Raw genomic sequence first — 18,648 nt, 5'->3', positions numbered from 1 at the left:
TTTTATTTTCATTTTCCACATCTGTTCACTTGGAATGTTTTGCAGGCCCAAAAGATCCAGAGGAGAAAGATTTACTGCTACAGAAGCTTTGATTATGAATTTTTCTGCATAAAATATTTAAAATCATAAACCTCTACAAACAAGACTCAGTCATTTTAGTCACTGTAACAGCTCGCTCGTTCGAGGGCTCAATAAATCTAGCAAAAAGAGAAAAAATAACTCATAGACAAACAGAGCAGTTACTAAGGTTTCCTCAAGTGCTGAAGGGAGGTACACTTTCCTCCTCCAAGCAGCTGAGAGACACACTCTTTGATAGTTGAATGAAGTCATCCGGCCACTTTGAATACTCCAGCTGAGCCTTTGTGATGACAGAGCGATTGGTGCTTTCCACTTCTGCTCCTTGTAAAGCATGCTGCCACCGGGTTACTGAATGCTTGACACCCTTTAAAATATGCAGTAACACTATTTTGGATTGTTTTCCAGTTGAGACCTGTCCATAGAGTTTTAGGGGGTGCTTATTTATCTCTGAGAAATTTCAGCTCTCCAGAATAGTGGCTGGCAAAAATCCAAAGAGCAGTGAGGTATCTGCATTCAGTGTGTCTGAAAATAGAAGCACAGAAAGATGGATTGTGTTTCAAACAGCGGGGCTGAGATGGCTGGCACGGCTCACTTTAAAATGTTTTATGTCCAAAAAAAACAGAATCTGTGTGAAGCTACATTTTTAACTCAAATTGGTCCAATGTCTGTATTTCAGACTGCAAACGGTCTATTTAAATGAACTTTGAAAGGCAGAAGCAAGATGACTACACATTGATATCGAAGCAGTTTGCCTGGAGCAGTCATTGGCAATATGGGAGAACAGAGTGAAGACGTCAGGCTGCTTAGAGGCACCATCTTAAAACACTTTGTTAGACATGTTCTTTGGCCAACTTCATGTTCACATGTGGTCATGACTTCCGTATTTTAGTAAGCTAAAAAAGCTTGCATGGAACAATTAAGGTTGCCACATGCAATGTTTTGTTTCTATATAGTTTTAAATGGTCTAAGCTGCTTTCCAAGGTGATTTTTTTTTCATGCAAATTCACTTTTTATTAGTTTTTATATTAGTTTTAACTTATATCATGAATGCCATTTGTCTGGGGAGTTCAGAATAGTATTACTTTACACCCACGTGAACCCCTTTTCAGGCTTGCTGTGTTCAAATAACTGATATAATCCTATTTTCTTAAGTTTAGTAGTTAATTTATAGTTAACAAGTTGTGACAATATCACAACACTGTGATATTGCAGTATTGTGAAGGAAGGGAGGGTCCACAGAGAGAAAACGGATGGACATCGGAGGACAGCAGATGGCTGAAAAAGATTAAAGAAAGAGAATATCAGCTCACCGTGCTGTGCCTATGGCCTGATGTCAGAAAACGCTGTAAGTGTGTTTATACTCTGACTTTTATCCCAAGCCTTTATGTGTGTGTTGACTCAGCAGTGATAAAATTAGACCATTTGAGGATAATGCCTGATGGTCTCGTGGCTTTATATTCCATTTTATGTTAACTTGTTCCACTTTAGATGCGGATGGCACCCAAAAATTCAACAAATGTAGAAAAGTAAGTGATGCTCACAGTTTGCTGAGGGAAGACCAAGTGATCCCACACTTTACATGGCCATCCCACCCAGCAATCAAAACCTATGTCGGTGAATGGAAGCTTATCTGTTATATTCTTATCTAAAACATTGACCTCACATGATCCAGGGGTCCATTTGAAGGTCACCTGTTGCCAAAAGCAGGACACCTTGGTGGCTTTGGGTCAACCTGGGAGATAAAGATGACCAGATCCAGACTGACACACCAATCTAATAAGAAAAGACTGGAAAAATACAAACTAGGTCAAAGAGGACTGACCTTTGGTCTTTCCATGCTGTTAGCACATGACTTGATCATGCCACTTCTTCCTTGTTATATCATGTCACTGTTTTATCTCTTTCTTTTTCAGGCTAATTTAGGTAACAGGGTTGCACGTGTGTTGTTAGACACAGCAGCAGTGCATAATGACTGTTCTTTAAAAATATGTTGATGTGAAAAAAAGAGACACGTGTCAACAAAATCATCAATCTTAAATTAACTAGTCTATTAGACATGCTTATCAGAAGGCTATGGCAAAGAAAAGAAAAATACTATTTTGGGCCGTTCTCATGAGCTATTTTGTATTTTAAATAATATTTTGGAATCACCTTTCCAACCCAGAGGCTTACAGTTTGTCCCAGGACAAGAGTAATTTACAGGACAAATGTATTATGTGTGTATTATGTACTTTGCGCAGGGATTATTCTCAATTTTCGTGGGTCGGACAGAAAATGTCCTGCAAAAGTAGAATGGCTTATTGTTTGTTTTTATTATGACGTAATACAATCTAAAGCTTGGCCCTTAAATTTGTCATCTCAGTAATTAAAACTTAAAATAAATTATTTAAAGGTTAAGCAAATATAAAGTGTTTAAATAGCAAAATTTCAATCCTGAAGCATTAACCTAATGCACGGAGTTCCTCACTGTGAGCTTTAGTGTAATTAACAGTGCAGGAGGGTTTCAGGCAGGTTTTAGTGTCGCTGCTGATGAGCGCATTCTGACTGTGTACTAACAGTGTGATTGTGTGAAATGCTTTCCAGCAGCCAAATAGAGGCAGAGGCCGCTGTACAAGAAAACACTCCCCTCTGCACGTCGTAGTAAACCCAGGGTATGGATCGGCTCCGCCCATAAAAAGGCCTGACCAATCACAGAGCTTAAAACAAAGCCCTCTGGTTTGATTTGTAAAATTGACCTTGACCTAAGCGAATGGCGCAGCGCAAGGGGCGTGGCTAACAGCTAGTTCGGTTGCATTGGACGTCGCTCATCATCAACTTTTGCTACTAGACGAGCCTGTAAAAGCTAGTTAGCGGCTACAAAACACACACATTTCGTGTCTCAATCGTTCCCCGGTGTTGTGCATTTGTCCCCCTTTTAAAATTTCGGCTGGGACCCGGAGTCGTGAAGGAGCAGTAAAATTCCATAAGCGACGAGGAGACTCCATCTTCGGGGAGAGCCAGCGAGGCGGCAGAGAGCTAGCGGGCTTCGCTGCTGCTGCTAGGCTAACTTTGCCCCAGCCAGCAGAGCGAGAGCCGGAGCAGAGCGAGTGAGCGGCTTGCTGCTAAACGGTCAACCTGACGATACTTTCGTTGACTACAAAAGACTCCCAGGTAGGTTTGGAAAGCCCGCATAGGTGTGTCAAGCATGCATCGATGCGCTGGCTTTCATCAGCGCTGCGATGCAATCCCGTTACTGTAGCTGCAGGCCATAGCGCTAGCTCCCTCCGTCCCGCAGCTGATAACATATTTACCCTGCTAAGCTAATGGACTGTGGAAGCCCGTAGAAACACAGCCACATTCCTTTCTCACGCAACGATTTTATCTACTGTTCTTCAACATGATGCAACCCAGCAGCAGACCGGTTATATACGCAGATATCAGGGCACCAGTGAGAAATTTAATGCAGGTGTTGTGTGATGTGCAGAAATGCAGGTAGGTGATTGTGGTTTGTTGTTGTTGTTGCTGCTGCTGCTGCTGTCACAGCGTTACTTTGATGCCTGTGGTTTCAGCATGCTGATGGTGGGAGGCGATGGACGGAAGCACTAGAATGAGTGTGAAGGAGCTGTGTGAGACGGATGACCTGGCCACCCGCTTGGTGCTGGACCCTCTGCTGGGCTTCAGCACCCACAAAATGAACATCAGGTAATCTGACACACAATACAGCAATCATGGAGTCCAGTGACTACCCAGTGCTATGGTATGGCTGGAAAGAGTGTGATCACTGCTGTTTCGCTGGCTTTTTTAAGGCTTGATTTCTTAGATTTTTGGTTGGGTGGAAAAAATACAAAGGCAGAAGAAAGCAACTGATCTAAATTAATAATCCCACAATAGGGTTAAGGGGTGAATTTCATTTTATAGTGAAATATAAAAATAAATAAATGTGAGGGTGAAAGAGAAACCATAACATGAGCTCTCACGTAAGGTGTATCTGATATCCCGTACTGGTGTTTTTTGTGCATCATCAAAATAATATTGGTCCGGTTTTAGCTTTGCACCTGACCAATCACATTGTTGTGATGTCATAGCTTTGCAACTTGAGAAAAAAAAGACTGTTATAATGATGTTATGAGGATGTAGGAACAAAACCCACATGTGGATATCAGATTGCGCTCAATTTCAACATTTCATTAATATTTCTTTGTGTCAACAGCCGATTGTGTTGCGTTACATCAGTTTTGTGCTGGGAAAATGTTAAAAAAAAAATGAGCAAAGAGCTGAAAAGACTTTAAAGCATGTCAGTTATTATTTAGAATGTCAGTGTTTGTTGCCCCAACACAAAGGGGGAATTAATAACAATAAAGAAATATTATTAACAGAAAAACAATATTGACTCAAACTGTTATTTAAACGCTCAAACAGCCGAGCTATGACTCATACTTTATACAGGAATAGAGCAATAATGGCTCTGCTTGTGGTTATCATACTGTTTCCTTTACATGTAGCAGATCTTGTTAAATCCACCAATGCCTTTACTTATGTGTGTCCATATTGTTGTGTAATAAATAGTAACATTAGATGAACCGGTGACGCCTTCATCAACAGCCACTTACAGTGAAATTTTCCTAATCAGGCTTTTTCTTCAGCCTTTGTTACTTCCAGGGTTCTGTTTAAAACAAAATCTTAATACGTATGTTGTTTTGATGTGTGTGTGTTTGCGCAGAAACATTCAAATTATTTATGTCACTTTTGCCAACTAATTTCTGTCAGTTGAGCTGTTTTACTTCAGGTGTTCAAGTGTCTGCCTCAAGGCCTCTGCAGCAGTAAATGGTGCTGCTCTAGTTCTGTTAGTCATGGTTGACTGCAGACCATTACAATGTCGTGATTAGAAGTGGAAAATAAAATGAGAGCCTGTAATTTTATAAAAATACATACATTTCCAGGGTCATAAATTACTCTGTATAACTTTCTATTATCCTCCCAACACCAGTCGGCTAATTCCTGTTATTTGAAAGGTGGAGTGAAAAAAAGAAAGCTTTACATTTTGTTAAAGTAAATTGGAAATGTTTTTATCATTAGAAATATCACTACAGCACACAGAAATGTGCAGTTTGAGTTCTAAATTAACTTTCTTTGGGCACTTGAAGGTTAATCATCAGTCCAGAATTTCGCAATCCATGCATTCCTATTAAAGCGGCCCCTGAGCTCTATAAAACTTTAAGAATACCAGGTGGTTCTGATTATGCTTTAATGCAGTGACACTTCAGGCCAACTGCAAAACCTGGACGTTCAGTGAAAGTTAATATATAATAACGATGAGTGTCCGAATAAAAGCTCACACCTCAGCAGTCATTAGAGAAAGTCATTAAAAAGAAAAACCTGAATTTTACTTTAATGAAGGTGTACGCAGCAGCATCAGTAAACTGCTGTTCATTTTCCAAGATTTTTCATGAGTAGTTTGACAACCGCTTATTTTAAAGCCATTTTAATGAATGAGTTTGTTAAGTGTTTGTAAAATTCTGGGTGGTGTTTTTCCTGCATGAAATGTATTTAAATCCACTTTAAAATGAATAATTGAAAATAATATAAGAACCGAAAAATGGATAGGCTTTTATTAAATAAGGTAACGTAAACTCTTTGTCCCATCTACATCCTGACCAGTCATACTTATGGGTGCAGCGACCTCCCAGAGGGCCGTGGAAAAACCCTGTGTGCACCTGTTGTGCATGTTTTGGTGCATCCGTATTAAATACAGAAGTGAAGGAAGGTTAGATTTCTGAGAAAGATGCACAGATATTTATTAATTGTTATTGTAGCTTATAAGAACAGAACTGTGGAACATTTAGTCCAAATATTTTTAACTGTGAGCTGATTTGGGTGTTTTTTGTGTGATTTTCTTTTTATTTTATTTTTTATTTTTTTTCCTAAAGTTGTTGGTTCAAAAATATATTTGGATGCTATATCTAAAATTCAGTGTTAAAAGGAAGCTTCTTAGACTCTTCTTATATCTGTCCCTCTCTCTTTGTGCAGCCCCCCACCAGAGATCCGACGTTGGGGTAACCTCAAAGAGACGCTTTTGAGGTTTCAGCGTACGCACGACTTCAACGCTACGTTTGAGGCTCTAACGGTGGGCGAGCTGGCTGGTGACTACTTTAATGCTTTGGGGAGCCATCGACAGGAGCTGCTGAGACAACATGTATGCATAAAACAAAAATGTTTGTTGTCATTTGACTTTATTGTCTATGTGTGTATGTGTTTATCACCGATACTTGGATTTGTCACTCGAGTGTAACATCACAATCAAAGACCGTGTGTGATGTTTGCAGGTTTATCGCTACCTCAGTGCCTTCCTGTTGGATAGCGGTGTCAAGATAGAGTCCTGTGACAGATACTCCTCAGAGACCAACGGAGCCAAGATAACCTCAACTAGGCACTGGTATTCACACGCAGCAGCATCACGAGCTGCCACTGCAGCAGCACTGCGTCCTGTATGGTGTTGTTTTTTACAACTGAAAATGTGATGCCTGAATTGTTCCTCTGCAGGTTTGTAGGAGAGCGGGTGGAGGTCCTGCTGGGCTGCATAGCAGAGCTGAGTCCTGCTGACAGTGCCGTGCTGAGGGCGGGAGTCAATGACTTCAGCGTGATGTATTCCACACGCAAACGCTGCGCTCAGCTCTGGCTCGGGCCTGCAGCTTTCATTAACCACGGTGAGTGTGTTTACCTTCGAGACTAGTGGTTGTACACATATATATGCATCTTAATGGAAATCTAGGCCATGCCTTCAGTATTACACTGTAGTTACTCTTAAAGTGGGCCTACTGTGTTTCTCTCTATATGTGTGCTGTTACAGTGATTGATACTGATTTACATTGACCATGCCAGAGTTTCAGATAGTGTGCAAGCAGTCCTTTTAAAATTCAGAGATCTCAAATAGGATTTCAGGTTCAGATCATTTCACTTTGATTTATTATGATGAAGGTTTGGGGAAATTAACTTCAATAGAAAGGCAAGTTTCTTTCCTTTTTTTTTTAAAAAAAAAAAGAGAATTTAAATGCTTTTTTGTGTATTTTTTTGTAGTCTGTGTTTAAAAATGTGTTTAAAAAGTTCTCCATGGTGACCAAATTAACTGATTATGATTTTAGCTGTCATTGAGCAACCCTTTATTTAAAGTTTGATTGCTCACATTGGAAATGCTGAGGCTGGTGTGCGTACAGTTAACTTTGTGGGCCGAAAGCTGAGGCTTCAGGCTGCTCTGAATGCTCTGTTTCAGATACGTTTCTGCTCTTTGCTTCTGTTACGATAAAAACAGGAACTATCTTGACCCTCGTGCTTGCGATGAGCAGGCAATCGGAAGATGTTGGCTTAAAAAGAGGAAAATGGAAACTAAAACAGAAGAGGAACTGAGGGGCTTTACCAAAGCTTAATAATAGATGAATAAATATGAATAATTATGAATAAAAATAAATAAATAAATCATGCAAACCTGTGCTAAATATGGAGCTGGAAATGAGCATAATAGGCCGACTTTCGGTTCCTTACTCAAGCTGATGAATGTATATAATTCATAGAGTGCACCAAAACAGATTTATCCTGAACTCGGTTTGCACTGCAGTGACACAGGGATAGCGGTCAATGTTTTGCACCCATGTCTGTGTCGTCATCATAATTATAGTGAGAAATTATAGGTTTCCTCATATGATTTATTGACTTTCTAGTTACAAGAGCGAGAAAATCATGTTAGCAGATGACATGTTGGTGCACAGTAATAAAGATTCAGGAGGTCTTTCATACCTCATGCAATAACTCTTTATTACACAAAACATCTGTCTAGCAGAGAGTAAATTGTCTGAGTTTATTTCGGCCCTGTGTTGTCTCAACACTTCACATCCTGTTATAGTGAACCACTTTAATGTGACATGACATATGCTGTGCTTGTTTTCACTGCTGTTTCTTTTTGCTCTATTGAATTTGAACTCTTTTACTTTTCAAGCCACTTTGTCATATTATATTATATCAAGCTTTTTTTTTTTTAAGCATCTGATTGTATTTCATTTAGATTTAGAGCTTTTCTTTTGCATGTTGTTTGTTTTTTGAACCTTGTTGAGCTGTTTTGTTTTGTCACATTTTATTTGTGTTGATATATTTTGTATTTGAGGTGTTCTGTTGTAGGTCTGTTTAATGTTTCAGCTCCATATTTTAAAGAAAACAAAGCATATCTTATCCTAACTGCAATTATGCCAAAGGCCTAGTAAAAACTGGGTCATTTTTTTCCATCAGAGGGCTATCTCTTTATTTCTTTAGTGAAAATAAATCCAATCTAAACCAGTAGATTAGCAAAATGTTGAGTTTTTCATTCACTGGTGTGATTTTATTAGTGACCTTATTTATCTTTCTTTTTCTTTGTCCCGTTGCACTGAAGACTGCAAGCCAAACTGCAAGGTAATCTGCAATAATAATTCACTAAAACACTTCAAGTTGAAATTATAACATGTTATTTTCATGCCAAATGTTTTATTTTAAGTGCAGATTTAGACCTGCCTTCTGCCTCCTGACTGCTTTGTTGTTGTTGTTTCCCACGGGCCATCCAACCTTTGTCTTTGTCTGTTTTTTTTTTTTTTGTTTTTTTTTTTTCCTTCTTTTTCACCCGCCCAGTTCGTCCCCGGTGAGAAGAATATCGCTTGTGTTGAGGTGATTCGACCCATAGCACCTGGGGAAGAGATCACGTGTTACTATGGAGCCAGCTTTTTTGGTGAAGGCAATGAAATGTGTGAATGCTGCACCTGTGAGAGGTACGTCCATTATCTGATCAGACGTGGTCTTTATCAAAGTCTTTTTTTTTTTCTCAACAGATTTTATTCATCTAAGAGATGAAAACTCTGAACTTTTAATCTTTTTTTTTAACTCTTCTTTAGGAATGGAGAGGGTCACTTCAAGCACAGAGGGAAACAGCCTGAAATCGAGGAAACAAAGGACCCCGTGGGCCAAAAGTACCGCCTGAGAGAGCGATATCTTCGTCATCACAGAGAGAGGGGTCACTTTTCTACAAGGCCAATAACACCAGGAATACACTCGGGAATCTTTAAAGGTAACCAGTTTGGGATTTTCTTACTAAAGAGCTTTTGGGCTTTCCCCAAAGCACAATCAGAGGGATTGCACATAAAGGGAAAATCCATAGATTTTTATTGAGTAAGATAACAAAATACCTAAACTATATGCAGTCCTTTCGTGCTCAAGGCCACTCAGGAAAAACCCTGATGTTAGTGTGAAAACACACAAATAAACAGAGTTTTTGCCAAATTTTTTTTATTAAATCCTATCCAGTTTTATTTATATAGCCCCAAATCACAGAGACAGTTGCTTCGAAGTCCTTTATATTGTAAAGTAAAGACTACATTAATACAAGCCCTGCAATAATACCTGGTACAGCTTAAATTCTGCCGTGACTACACTGTTCAGATTAAAATTATTGCTCTGTTTAAAGTATACGTTCAACAGTGGCAGTGCAATTATCCATAACCTGTAAAATATTATGCCTTAAAAAGGGTCTACTATTAAATATCTGTGTTATTATATTATATTAAAATCTCCAACCTTGTTTACTTATTCTACTAAATAAATAAACTAAATAAATCCAGATGTTTTAATATCCTTTTGTTCTTATCTGTTTGCTTTAGGTAGCATATGCATGCTTATGCAATCATATAAATAAAGGATTTATTATGTGGGGTTTAGAATAATTAGATGGGATCTTCCTCGGGGACAGCCAACATAAACATTATGAGGGACCACTCACAAATGGATCCTCATTAAAATATTTATATTTATCAAAAGTTATTCAATAATCTGTGTCGATGATTAATAACAATGGAGCTTTAGTTGTGATTAGACTCGGATTTTAAGAGGATTTTAATTCAAATGACATTTTTGGCTTCCAGCAATCATGAAAAGATGGTAATCAGGATGAACTTACTAAATTACTTTTCATCATTCATTTTTGCTACAAAGCTCTCATTTTTTCTTGTCGTATGAATCAAGTTCAACCTTTTCAAAGCTCAACCTCACCCAGTTTAGTTGAGCTCTACCCAAGATGTCTGAAAGTGAGCCCTTGCTCAATGAAATCTGCCTAGGAGGAGTAAATCTAATGAAAGTTTTTTCCTGCAGCTCTGAGGGCCTCTCACTTGATCTTCTTTTGCAGACCTTTCTCATGGGAGCCTGTGGGCAGGCAAAGAGTGGCGGTTATTCTTGTGTAACGGGCTTTATAGTCAAGAAAACAATCCCTTAAACTGGTCCCCTACCAAAGGACAACAACCCTAACCCGCCTCTTTTCTCAGTTTATATTATCTATTTGTCCTTTAAAGAACTTCTAGGGAACCACTGTTTGTTGTTTGGTTTTTTTTTTTTTAGGTTTGTTCATATATAAATGCTATAGAAATGCTTATGTAGTAGACGAAAGAAATCTTTCAGCTTTGGGCTTAAATTTTAAGAAATAAATGTGTAAAATTACAAAAGAAATTCTGGTAGCTCATTGCCTAGAGTGTCCTGTAATTATAAAACACACAGCTTCTGTTCACAGAAAATATCCTTTTGTACGTGGACCTATTGTAAGTAGTGAGAAACAGGAACTGTTTTTGTTATGCGATTGTTTATCTATTACTTAATTACAGTTGTGGAGTATGATTAGCCACAGGGAGGTCTTTATCAGCAGAAAAAGCTGTAAAACACATTTAAGTCCAACAATTCATGCCCTTCACATTTTCCAAAGCTATCCAGTGAGTGTATTGGAGTCTTTGTTGGGGGGATTCTGGTGCCCGGACCTTACGTTTGACGTCCATTATTTAGATTTTTAAGTGGGTTGATAACTGAAAAAATGTAATTTTACCTCCTGTTAGAAACAAACTGTTATGTGTTCCACTGTTTCAGAGTAAACATGCTTTGTTTCCTTCTTCTTTTTTTTAAAAAAAAAAGAAAATGCTTCAACGTCTTGATGCAATTTACAGTTGTTGTCTTCACAAGTTTGATTTACACTATAGACCAGACTCTGCACATGAAGTTGTTCACAGGGCAGAAAAGCAGAACAATGGGTTTTGTGTAGAAACCAAAAAGTTAATTTGCTTCTTTGTTGCTGTCTCTCTTTCAAAGCCATCCCCTCAAGGAACTCATTCACTCAGCAGATGAGAAGAAATGCCTTGAAGAACAGAAAACTGAGTCAGACAAAGAAGTGGAGACAGGAGAAGCAAAGACGATCAGGAAAGCACCCACTAAAGTCCTCCTCTACAGCCAAACAGCGGCGAACGGTTCCGCTTTTATCCCAGGTTACACTAAAGGACCTTAGAGTCAGAGTGCGGCGCCACTCTTTGGATTTTTTACTCAATTGTAAGGATCCAAAAAGCAAAGAAAGGGCACTGCTGCTGCAACTCGAGGAAGTGAGGCCACAAGATAACAGGCCAAGGGGACTGAACATGACTGGGGAAGAAAGCAACAGCAGTGCGGTGAACTTGAAGCCCTTTACTCTGAATTCCTCCATGTCAGCATGTCAGAAAAGCAGATCTGCGGTAAGAGGCGCAGGCCTTAATGGGAGGTTTGCAAAAGTGGTGGGCAGAAAGCCCGTTCACATGAGGACCTCTTCAAGAACAAAAAGCAGTGTTCGCACCACACTCGCACACCAGACGAAGTCCAGTAACACAACTAACACTACAACTGTTTGTCACCCGGATGAGGGCGACAAAATCTGCAGTGCAATAAAACAAGAGAATGTCGAAACTGCAATCACAGAAAGTCAAAACCGCGGCGCCATCGAAACCAGCGTCATCACCACGGCTCAAAATCCTGCTGCCGAGCAAACTGAGCGCAAGACTATCAGAGCTTTATCCACGAGTAACACGGATGGATTGAAGAACACTGGAGACAATCCGCTAATATCTCTGAAGCAATATCTTACAGTCAATCTAACGAGGTTATCGGTGTCACAAAGTTTGGAACTTGGAGAAAGCTGTGAAGACAGGAAAGTAAGGGTGGAGGTTAGAGGAAGGAGGATGCAGAGCCAGCGCCCAGGCCCAGCAACAGAAAAACGAGCATCCAGATTTCAGCAGAGGCAGGCGAGAAGTTCAGAGGTCTGCACAGCTGACGGTAACAGAGGGGTGAGGGAAATGTCTTTCAAGTCTCCAGATCAAACCAGTGTAAGGAAACGGCATTCGAGCGAGAGCACGGGCGACTTATCCCACAGCGAGAAAAAGAGAAGCGAGAAATTTAGTGAAATACAAACGGCTTCGGTAGATGACAAAGATTTTATAACAAACGAACAGATGGATTTTTTAAAAGGCAAAACAGAAGGGCAGAGAGACAGTAAAAGTAACAGAAACCTAGAAGAAGTGAAAAGGTCTGATTGCAAAATGGTTTCCAGCAAATGTCAAAATAATGTCCAGGATGTTAAAAATACAGCCAAGGGGGTTTGCACGCAGGAAGGATCAGGACAAATGAGTTTGAGTACGCAGCCAGTAAGTAGGCATGAAGATGATATTGTTATAAAACAGGCAACGGTTCTGCTATCTGATATTTTAAGAAAAGATAAATCATTAATAGATGGGAGATTAAAGGGAGGTAATGTGGGACGACGGTTTTCTACCTGGGCCTCCAAGGAGAGTGCCGAGGAGGAATCAGAACAAACTGAAATAAATGGAGGCAGGTTCCGGCGTTCAGTGCAGAGGAGGATTATTAGAAGACGAAAGATAAGGCCCAGAGCAGTGAAAAGAAAAGCAGCAGATAAGCCAAGCACCAAGGGACACTTAAGCAAAGACATTACAGCTACAGTTAAGACGGAGTTGAGTCAGGAGAGTGTGGAGCCTAAGTTGCCACAGAGGCACAATGACCCACCGGCCACCTGCCTCAACCCACTACCTCACAAGTCACTGATTTCGGCTAAAACCACGACTAATCCAGACACCAATGCACAAGTGCACGCGCAGTCCAATATACCTCTGAAGAAACGTACATTTCGCAGTTCGGCACTAGATTCTGAACAAAGTCTAAACTCTGCCTTAGATCAGGTTTCTAAAAATGTTACAGAGTTGAAATCGTCTGCAGTGCTGAGGCAGGACCTCGCCCCGTCTTCAGGGGAGAGTAGCAAAGTGAAAAGAGAGAATAAAGTCAGAGTTAGGAGGACAGAAATGCAGCGGTTAGCCCCCAGAAGACACTCCTCTTTTAACAGGGTCCTTCGCTCGAGACCTGCTGAAGCTCAGCGTGGTCATTTAATGAGGAACGCTCGAAAGTGTAAATTAGAGAGGCTGGATGAGGATGACGCCGGTAAAGCACAGACACTAGAGAGCGAGCGTGTTGAGGATGTAGCCGAAAGTCCGACTTCAGATGAATTTCAAAGTAGAAATCAGGGGAAATTGATGACCCTGGAACAAAGTGGTTTGGAAGACATAAAGCCAGACTTTTTTAAAATTCGGCTTAAGAGGAGAAGAGGGAAAGTATGGGAGATGCAAAGGGCAGGGTTGGAAAACATGGCATTAAAAGCAGAAAAGGGAGATGAGTTGGTGGCATTCGATCCTTTTAAAGCTATTATGGACTCGGTGTCAATTTTAAACATGGAGATGGAGGCAGCTCAGGCTCACGTGCAAGCTAGTAAGAAGTCAAAGAGCAGATTGCATCGTTTGAAAAAAAGAGGAGAGAAGTTGCAAGCTATAAATTTCTACACTGGTGCAAAATCAGACAAGGACCTTGAAAATGACAGGGAAAACGTCTGTGGGCCCGATGTGTCTGCCAGCAACGAAGTACAATTCAAAGAGAAAATCGATAGGGACCCCGTGGTTGGAGTCAAGCAGCTGCTAGAAAAAACAGAGAGTCAGAAAAATGACAGCACAGCCCTGTCAGCGGCAGCGCTGGAAACAAAAATCGAAGAAGGTTTTTTAAAGAGTTCCTGCTTGTTTGAAAGTGGGTCACAAAAAAAGCAAGAGCCGGAACTGGACATAAATGGCTGTCCATTACCGGTAATTAAACTGCGTAGGAAGATGGAGGATATTTGGGAGGTGGATAGTAAAGAGGAGCTCATACAGCCCGATTTAAAAGTAGAGACCATTATTAAGACAGAGATGAAGGGTCACGTTTTAGGTAAACAAAAAGGACTTTCCGATTGTTGCAAGCTCAAAGAAGAGTGCCCATCTTCTGAGAGACTGAACAACAGCTCTCTGAAAACCGAACCGCCACCATTTTCTTTGTCCCTATCACCGCTGTCGCTGTCCTCGCCCCTCAACGACAGTAAAACCGAAGTTATATCCGTAGCTGCAGACAGAATCACTGAAAGGCCAGAGATGATCAGCGGAGGAAGGAAACAGAGGCACAAAATGGACAGAACACACAAGTGTGGGCCTGTCGAAACACCCACCACTTGCCTTAGTCACACTCTTCAGCAAATTGATAACAGTCTCTCTCGGCTTTCCGAGGGCTTGTGTTCATCTCAGACTTTGGAAAAGCCCACAGCCTCTTCTAATTCTGTCATCCAACCCCCGTCCCAGTCTCCTCCATTTGCAACAGCAGATAACATGCTTACCAGCGAGCCCAGCTTCACAAACTGCTGTGATGACATTCTTGACTTTCAGTGTCTCAACTTTGAGGGCTATTACCAGCCACAGAACATGCTTCCATCTTCCCCATCAGATCTGTGTTCCCTGGATCCTCCTACAGATCCTTTCAGCAGTCCCCTCTCTCACAGCCCTACCGACACGTGGACCACGGAAACGCCATACCTTGGCCCTCCCAGTCCTGGAAATAACTTTACCAGTGAGGATTTGCAGTTTTTTCCAGGCCTAATGCCTTCCAAAAGTGACTCAGTTCCTCTGGAATGTGAAGCAAAGGATACCTCCAAAGACAGAAACCCACCCAACACCAGTTTCAGTTATTCAGCTCTGGGCAACCCCGACTTGGCGGCTAAAGATCGAATTATAAGTAAAAATCCGGGAATGAGGTTTTCCAAAGAAGACTTAAAAAATCAGTCTTTCATGGCACCCAGTAAGCCTCGTTTTATGGGTGCGTCATCGTCTTCGGTTACAACTCAAAGCCCTGTTACTTTACCCCACCCTGCCATGAACATAAAGCCAAGCACCAGCCAATCAAAAACCCAGGCTAACCTCAAAACCCAGGGTCCCTTCCATCGTATGACCATTCCCAATAAATCCCAGTCGTTTTCTAGCAATCAGCCAAACGCAGTTAGAGCAGTGTCCCAGAGCTGCTTAACAAAGCCCGTACAGTCGTCTCAAATGTCTAACAAATTCCTCTCTCCTCAGCTCTTCACTGTGAAAAATCCCAACCCTCCCGACAATCCATTCAACTTTCCTGAGAAAACCTCTACAGTTATTCACAGGGTGCTCAAGTTTCAGGGGGGCAACCAGAGTCAGAACTTGTACAGCGCACCTTGCAAAGAGACCACGGCTGCCGGCAGCCCGACCGTCTCGTCCAGAATGCTAGGTGCAAAATCAGGTGCTATGGAGAAAACCCAGCAGAGTCCAAAGTTCTGCTTTAGTGCAGACAGTCATCAGAAAGGCAACTTGTCTGTTCAGGGGTTCGAAAAGGACGTTCACCTCGCTTCCTCCAACAGGTCCAACATTCATTTCAATAAACCCAACTCCTCAATTTCTCATTCTTATAGTAAAGCTAAGATGTCATCAGACAAACATGAAAGTGCCGAAGCCAACATGGCATACAAAAACTTTTCTATCTTGCCGAGGCAGTTCTACTTTCCTAGCAAAATGTCCGACAGTTATTCAGCACCGCACGAGAAAAGCATGAAACAGGATAAATCCACTACGCCGACCTCAGACAAACACCAGCCGTGTTACACTCAGCAAGACCCCTTTGATTTCAGTTTTGGCACTTCTCTTTCGCCCATGTCTCAGCACAACAGCCCCCAAGTGGTTCACAATACACCACCTGCTACACCAGCACCAGCAAACAAGTCCTCAGCCCCCTCAGCCTCGTTCCCTTACGGCTATCAAGGTCCTCCTTACGTACTAAACTTCAGTGGAGACCATTCTTTGACCCTGGGTCTCAGGGATGGTGCTGAAGGCTACCCAGGACTGGGCTCAACAAACTACACCTACCACTGCCTGATGGAGCCTTCGGGCACACAGGGGCGGCTGGTCGTCGAGCCCTGTGGACCCCAGCTCTCCAACCCAGCTTCTCTGGCTGGATTTTCAGGGCTCAAAGGTCACGACGAGCACTGCAGGAAGGATATGCAGCAGCAGTGCCACGCTGGGGATCACCAAGGCACATCACACTATGGACCTGTTACAACATCTCACTCCATGGGTGCCACAAAACCCAAGAGGGTGAGGTTAGTGGTGACAGACGGCACAGTGGACTTAGATCTTCAGTACTCGGACTGAATTAGTCTCCCAATCCCAGAATACAATTGGGAATATATCGTGTCTGTTGCACACACAGATAACAAAAACAGTTTTGTAAGAAAAAAGAGCTTTTAAAACTATCTGACTGACATTTTTTCAAAATAATAATTTTAATTGACTGATAATGCTAACATGTACAGGGTTTTATGTAAAGAAAAATTACGAGTGTTTTAATTGCTGTCCGATTTTTTTTTTTTTTTCTCAAATAGTATGTCCACTAAAATTTCCTTAGATTACCAAATTTCCAGTGTATAAATAAAACAAAGCATTAAATATATTTGTGTCTGGGAGGCCCTGTAAACATTTAAAGCCCTCTTCGTGTACTGTAACATAGATGTATGCATTTTTCTACACCCCGTAAGGCAGTAGAGGCAGGAGCGACCGTCACCGGTTGCTGGTACTTGTATTGGTGATTTTAAAAAGGCAGCTTTGTGCCTCAGTCTTTGATATGTTCTTGTGACTTTTTGAAGTACCCATTGAAACACCCTCTACCCTCAATTTTATACTCACAGTAAGCTTTTCTCACTTGGTGTGTGTTTGTGCGTGCGTGTGGGTGTATGTGTGTGTGTGCATGCATTTGACAGGCAGACCTGCAGGTGTCGAGGGATCAAAGTGTAAGGTGTGTGTCGCCGCACCCGATCACGCGACTGTTGCTTTGCCAGGTTTAGGTAGAATCGTTAGCGCGTGAACGAAAGGCTCGTGCATGAACAGTGTACAGTTAGCGACTTCATCGTAGGACAGCTTTACTGGGTGACGACGGGTTTCATCAGTGTCCCAGTGTGGACGAGTGACTGAGTGAGGAACTGCGATTTGGTTTATTCTTGCTAAATGAATCGACATCTCTAACAAGGCTTCATCCAGGTGGCAGACTAAGTGACAATCTTCTCACTTTTGTCCTTTATTTGGTCTCTTTTTCGAAGAAGGAACTGAAGGAAACAATGCCGCAGCAGTTACTAATATTCTGTCGTTGCTGATGGAGCTACGCATCCGTAGGTGTTCATATTGTAACCACAGTTATTTGCTGTTGTTGGAGTCACGTTGTGTCATTACTGTATGTTTTACATCAGTGAGTGGGAGCATTCAGTGTGACTGCACAGCCTTACATTACTACCATCAAAATGTACTGTCTTGATATGGAAAGGCCAATTATTTATTTTAATATCCTCATTCTTGAAAAGGTGCTTTAATGTAATTTATATTTCACATTGATTGTTCAAGCTATTAAATGTTTGTATTATTTAATGGGACAAAATACTGAGCTGAATATTTACACTGAGTATTTAAATTCAGAGCTTTTCACATCTTATCCAGTTTTTCAGTTGTTACAGGTGAAATGTTCTCTCTTTCTTATTGGCAGTTAGTCTCATTGAAAGTCTGCTGTAGAAAATGTACAAATGTAGCCTATATCATTAAAGACACTTAATTCTTTTTTTTTTGGTATTTTCTTCTTTTACTGCTTCTTGAATTTTTTTGTTGAACAGCAGTGGGAAAACGAGCAGAAACTACAATCTGCTCCAGCTGGCTGATTCTCAACATTAAATGGGTCTTTTTCATTTTCCCTTAGATGCACGCACCTTCCAAACTTCAAAAAGGGTTCCCAAGCAGTTTTAAACATCCCGTGTGTGTCCTTTAATGTGTTTATATGAAAGCTAATCTGTTCCAGAGTATAATTTGCTCTGTTAGTTTATTTTAATCCCTTTACAGTGGAAAAAAAATGTGGAAAGCACAAACTATATATAAAAATGGACGTAGCCATCACAATGTGACCCTGTAGTTTCCGAGTGTTAGCGTTTTACCCACATCCTTTTTGGTATTTTGGAGCTAGTTGTTATAGTGTAGCAGATAACATTAGAGGAAAACGGTTCACAGGTGGATACTAAGTACCAGAATTAGTACATCAGCTCTCTTTTTGATAAAGGGCCATTAGGCACCCAACTCAAGCTCAGGAGTTTTTCAGTGACAGAAATGAGCTTCCACAGTAATGTGCAGTAGCACAAGTAAAAGAAATAAAGAGAGAAAAATGCTGCTTGTGTGAATGCAAACAGAAAAAGTTTTAACATGCGAGTCTGGAGATTGACAGACTTTTAGACAGGGCTAAAACAATTCTAACATTTTCCCATCTTGTTGGTTTTCTCAAGGGCGCATGTAATCATTTAGTCCATTAAACATCTTGTCAGGGTTGTACCTTATTGTA

General features: G+C 41.0%; 1 protein-coding gene across 1 annotated transcript; it reads left to right on the top strand.

Moving 5' to 3' along the window:
* Positions 1 to 2,846: 2,846 nt before the first annotated feature.
* kmt5c (lysine methyltransferase 5C) lies at positions 2,847 to 17,867 on the top strand. The gene is made up of 9 exons (XM_082532000.1): positions 2,847 to 3,228; positions 3,627 to 3,759; positions 6,085 to 6,250; positions 6,381 to 6,490; positions 6,598 to 6,761; positions 8,474 to 8,493; positions 8,707 to 8,843; positions 8,967 to 9,139; positions 11,194 to 17,867. Exons 2-9 carry the CDS (start codon positions 3,647 to 3,649, stop codon positions 16,431 to 16,433), a joined length of 6,123 nt encoding a protein of 2,040 aa, XP_082388126.1. The 5' UTR covers positions 2,847 to 3,228; positions 3,627 to 3,646; the 3' UTR covers positions 16,434 to 17,867.
* Positions 17,868 to 18,648: the final 781 nt, after the last annotated feature.

The sequence above is a fragment of the Aulonocara stuartgranti genome (genome assembly GCF_965226115.1).
Source record: "Aulonocara stuartgranti genome assembly, chromosome: 4".
NCBI classification, from domain to species: domain Eukaryota; kingdom Metazoa; phylum Chordata; class Actinopteri; order Cichliformes; family Cichlidae; genus Aulonocara; species Aulonocara stuartgranti.
Note: the sequence above shows the minus strand (reverse complement) of the source record. Positions and strands in the feature narration are given on the sequence as shown.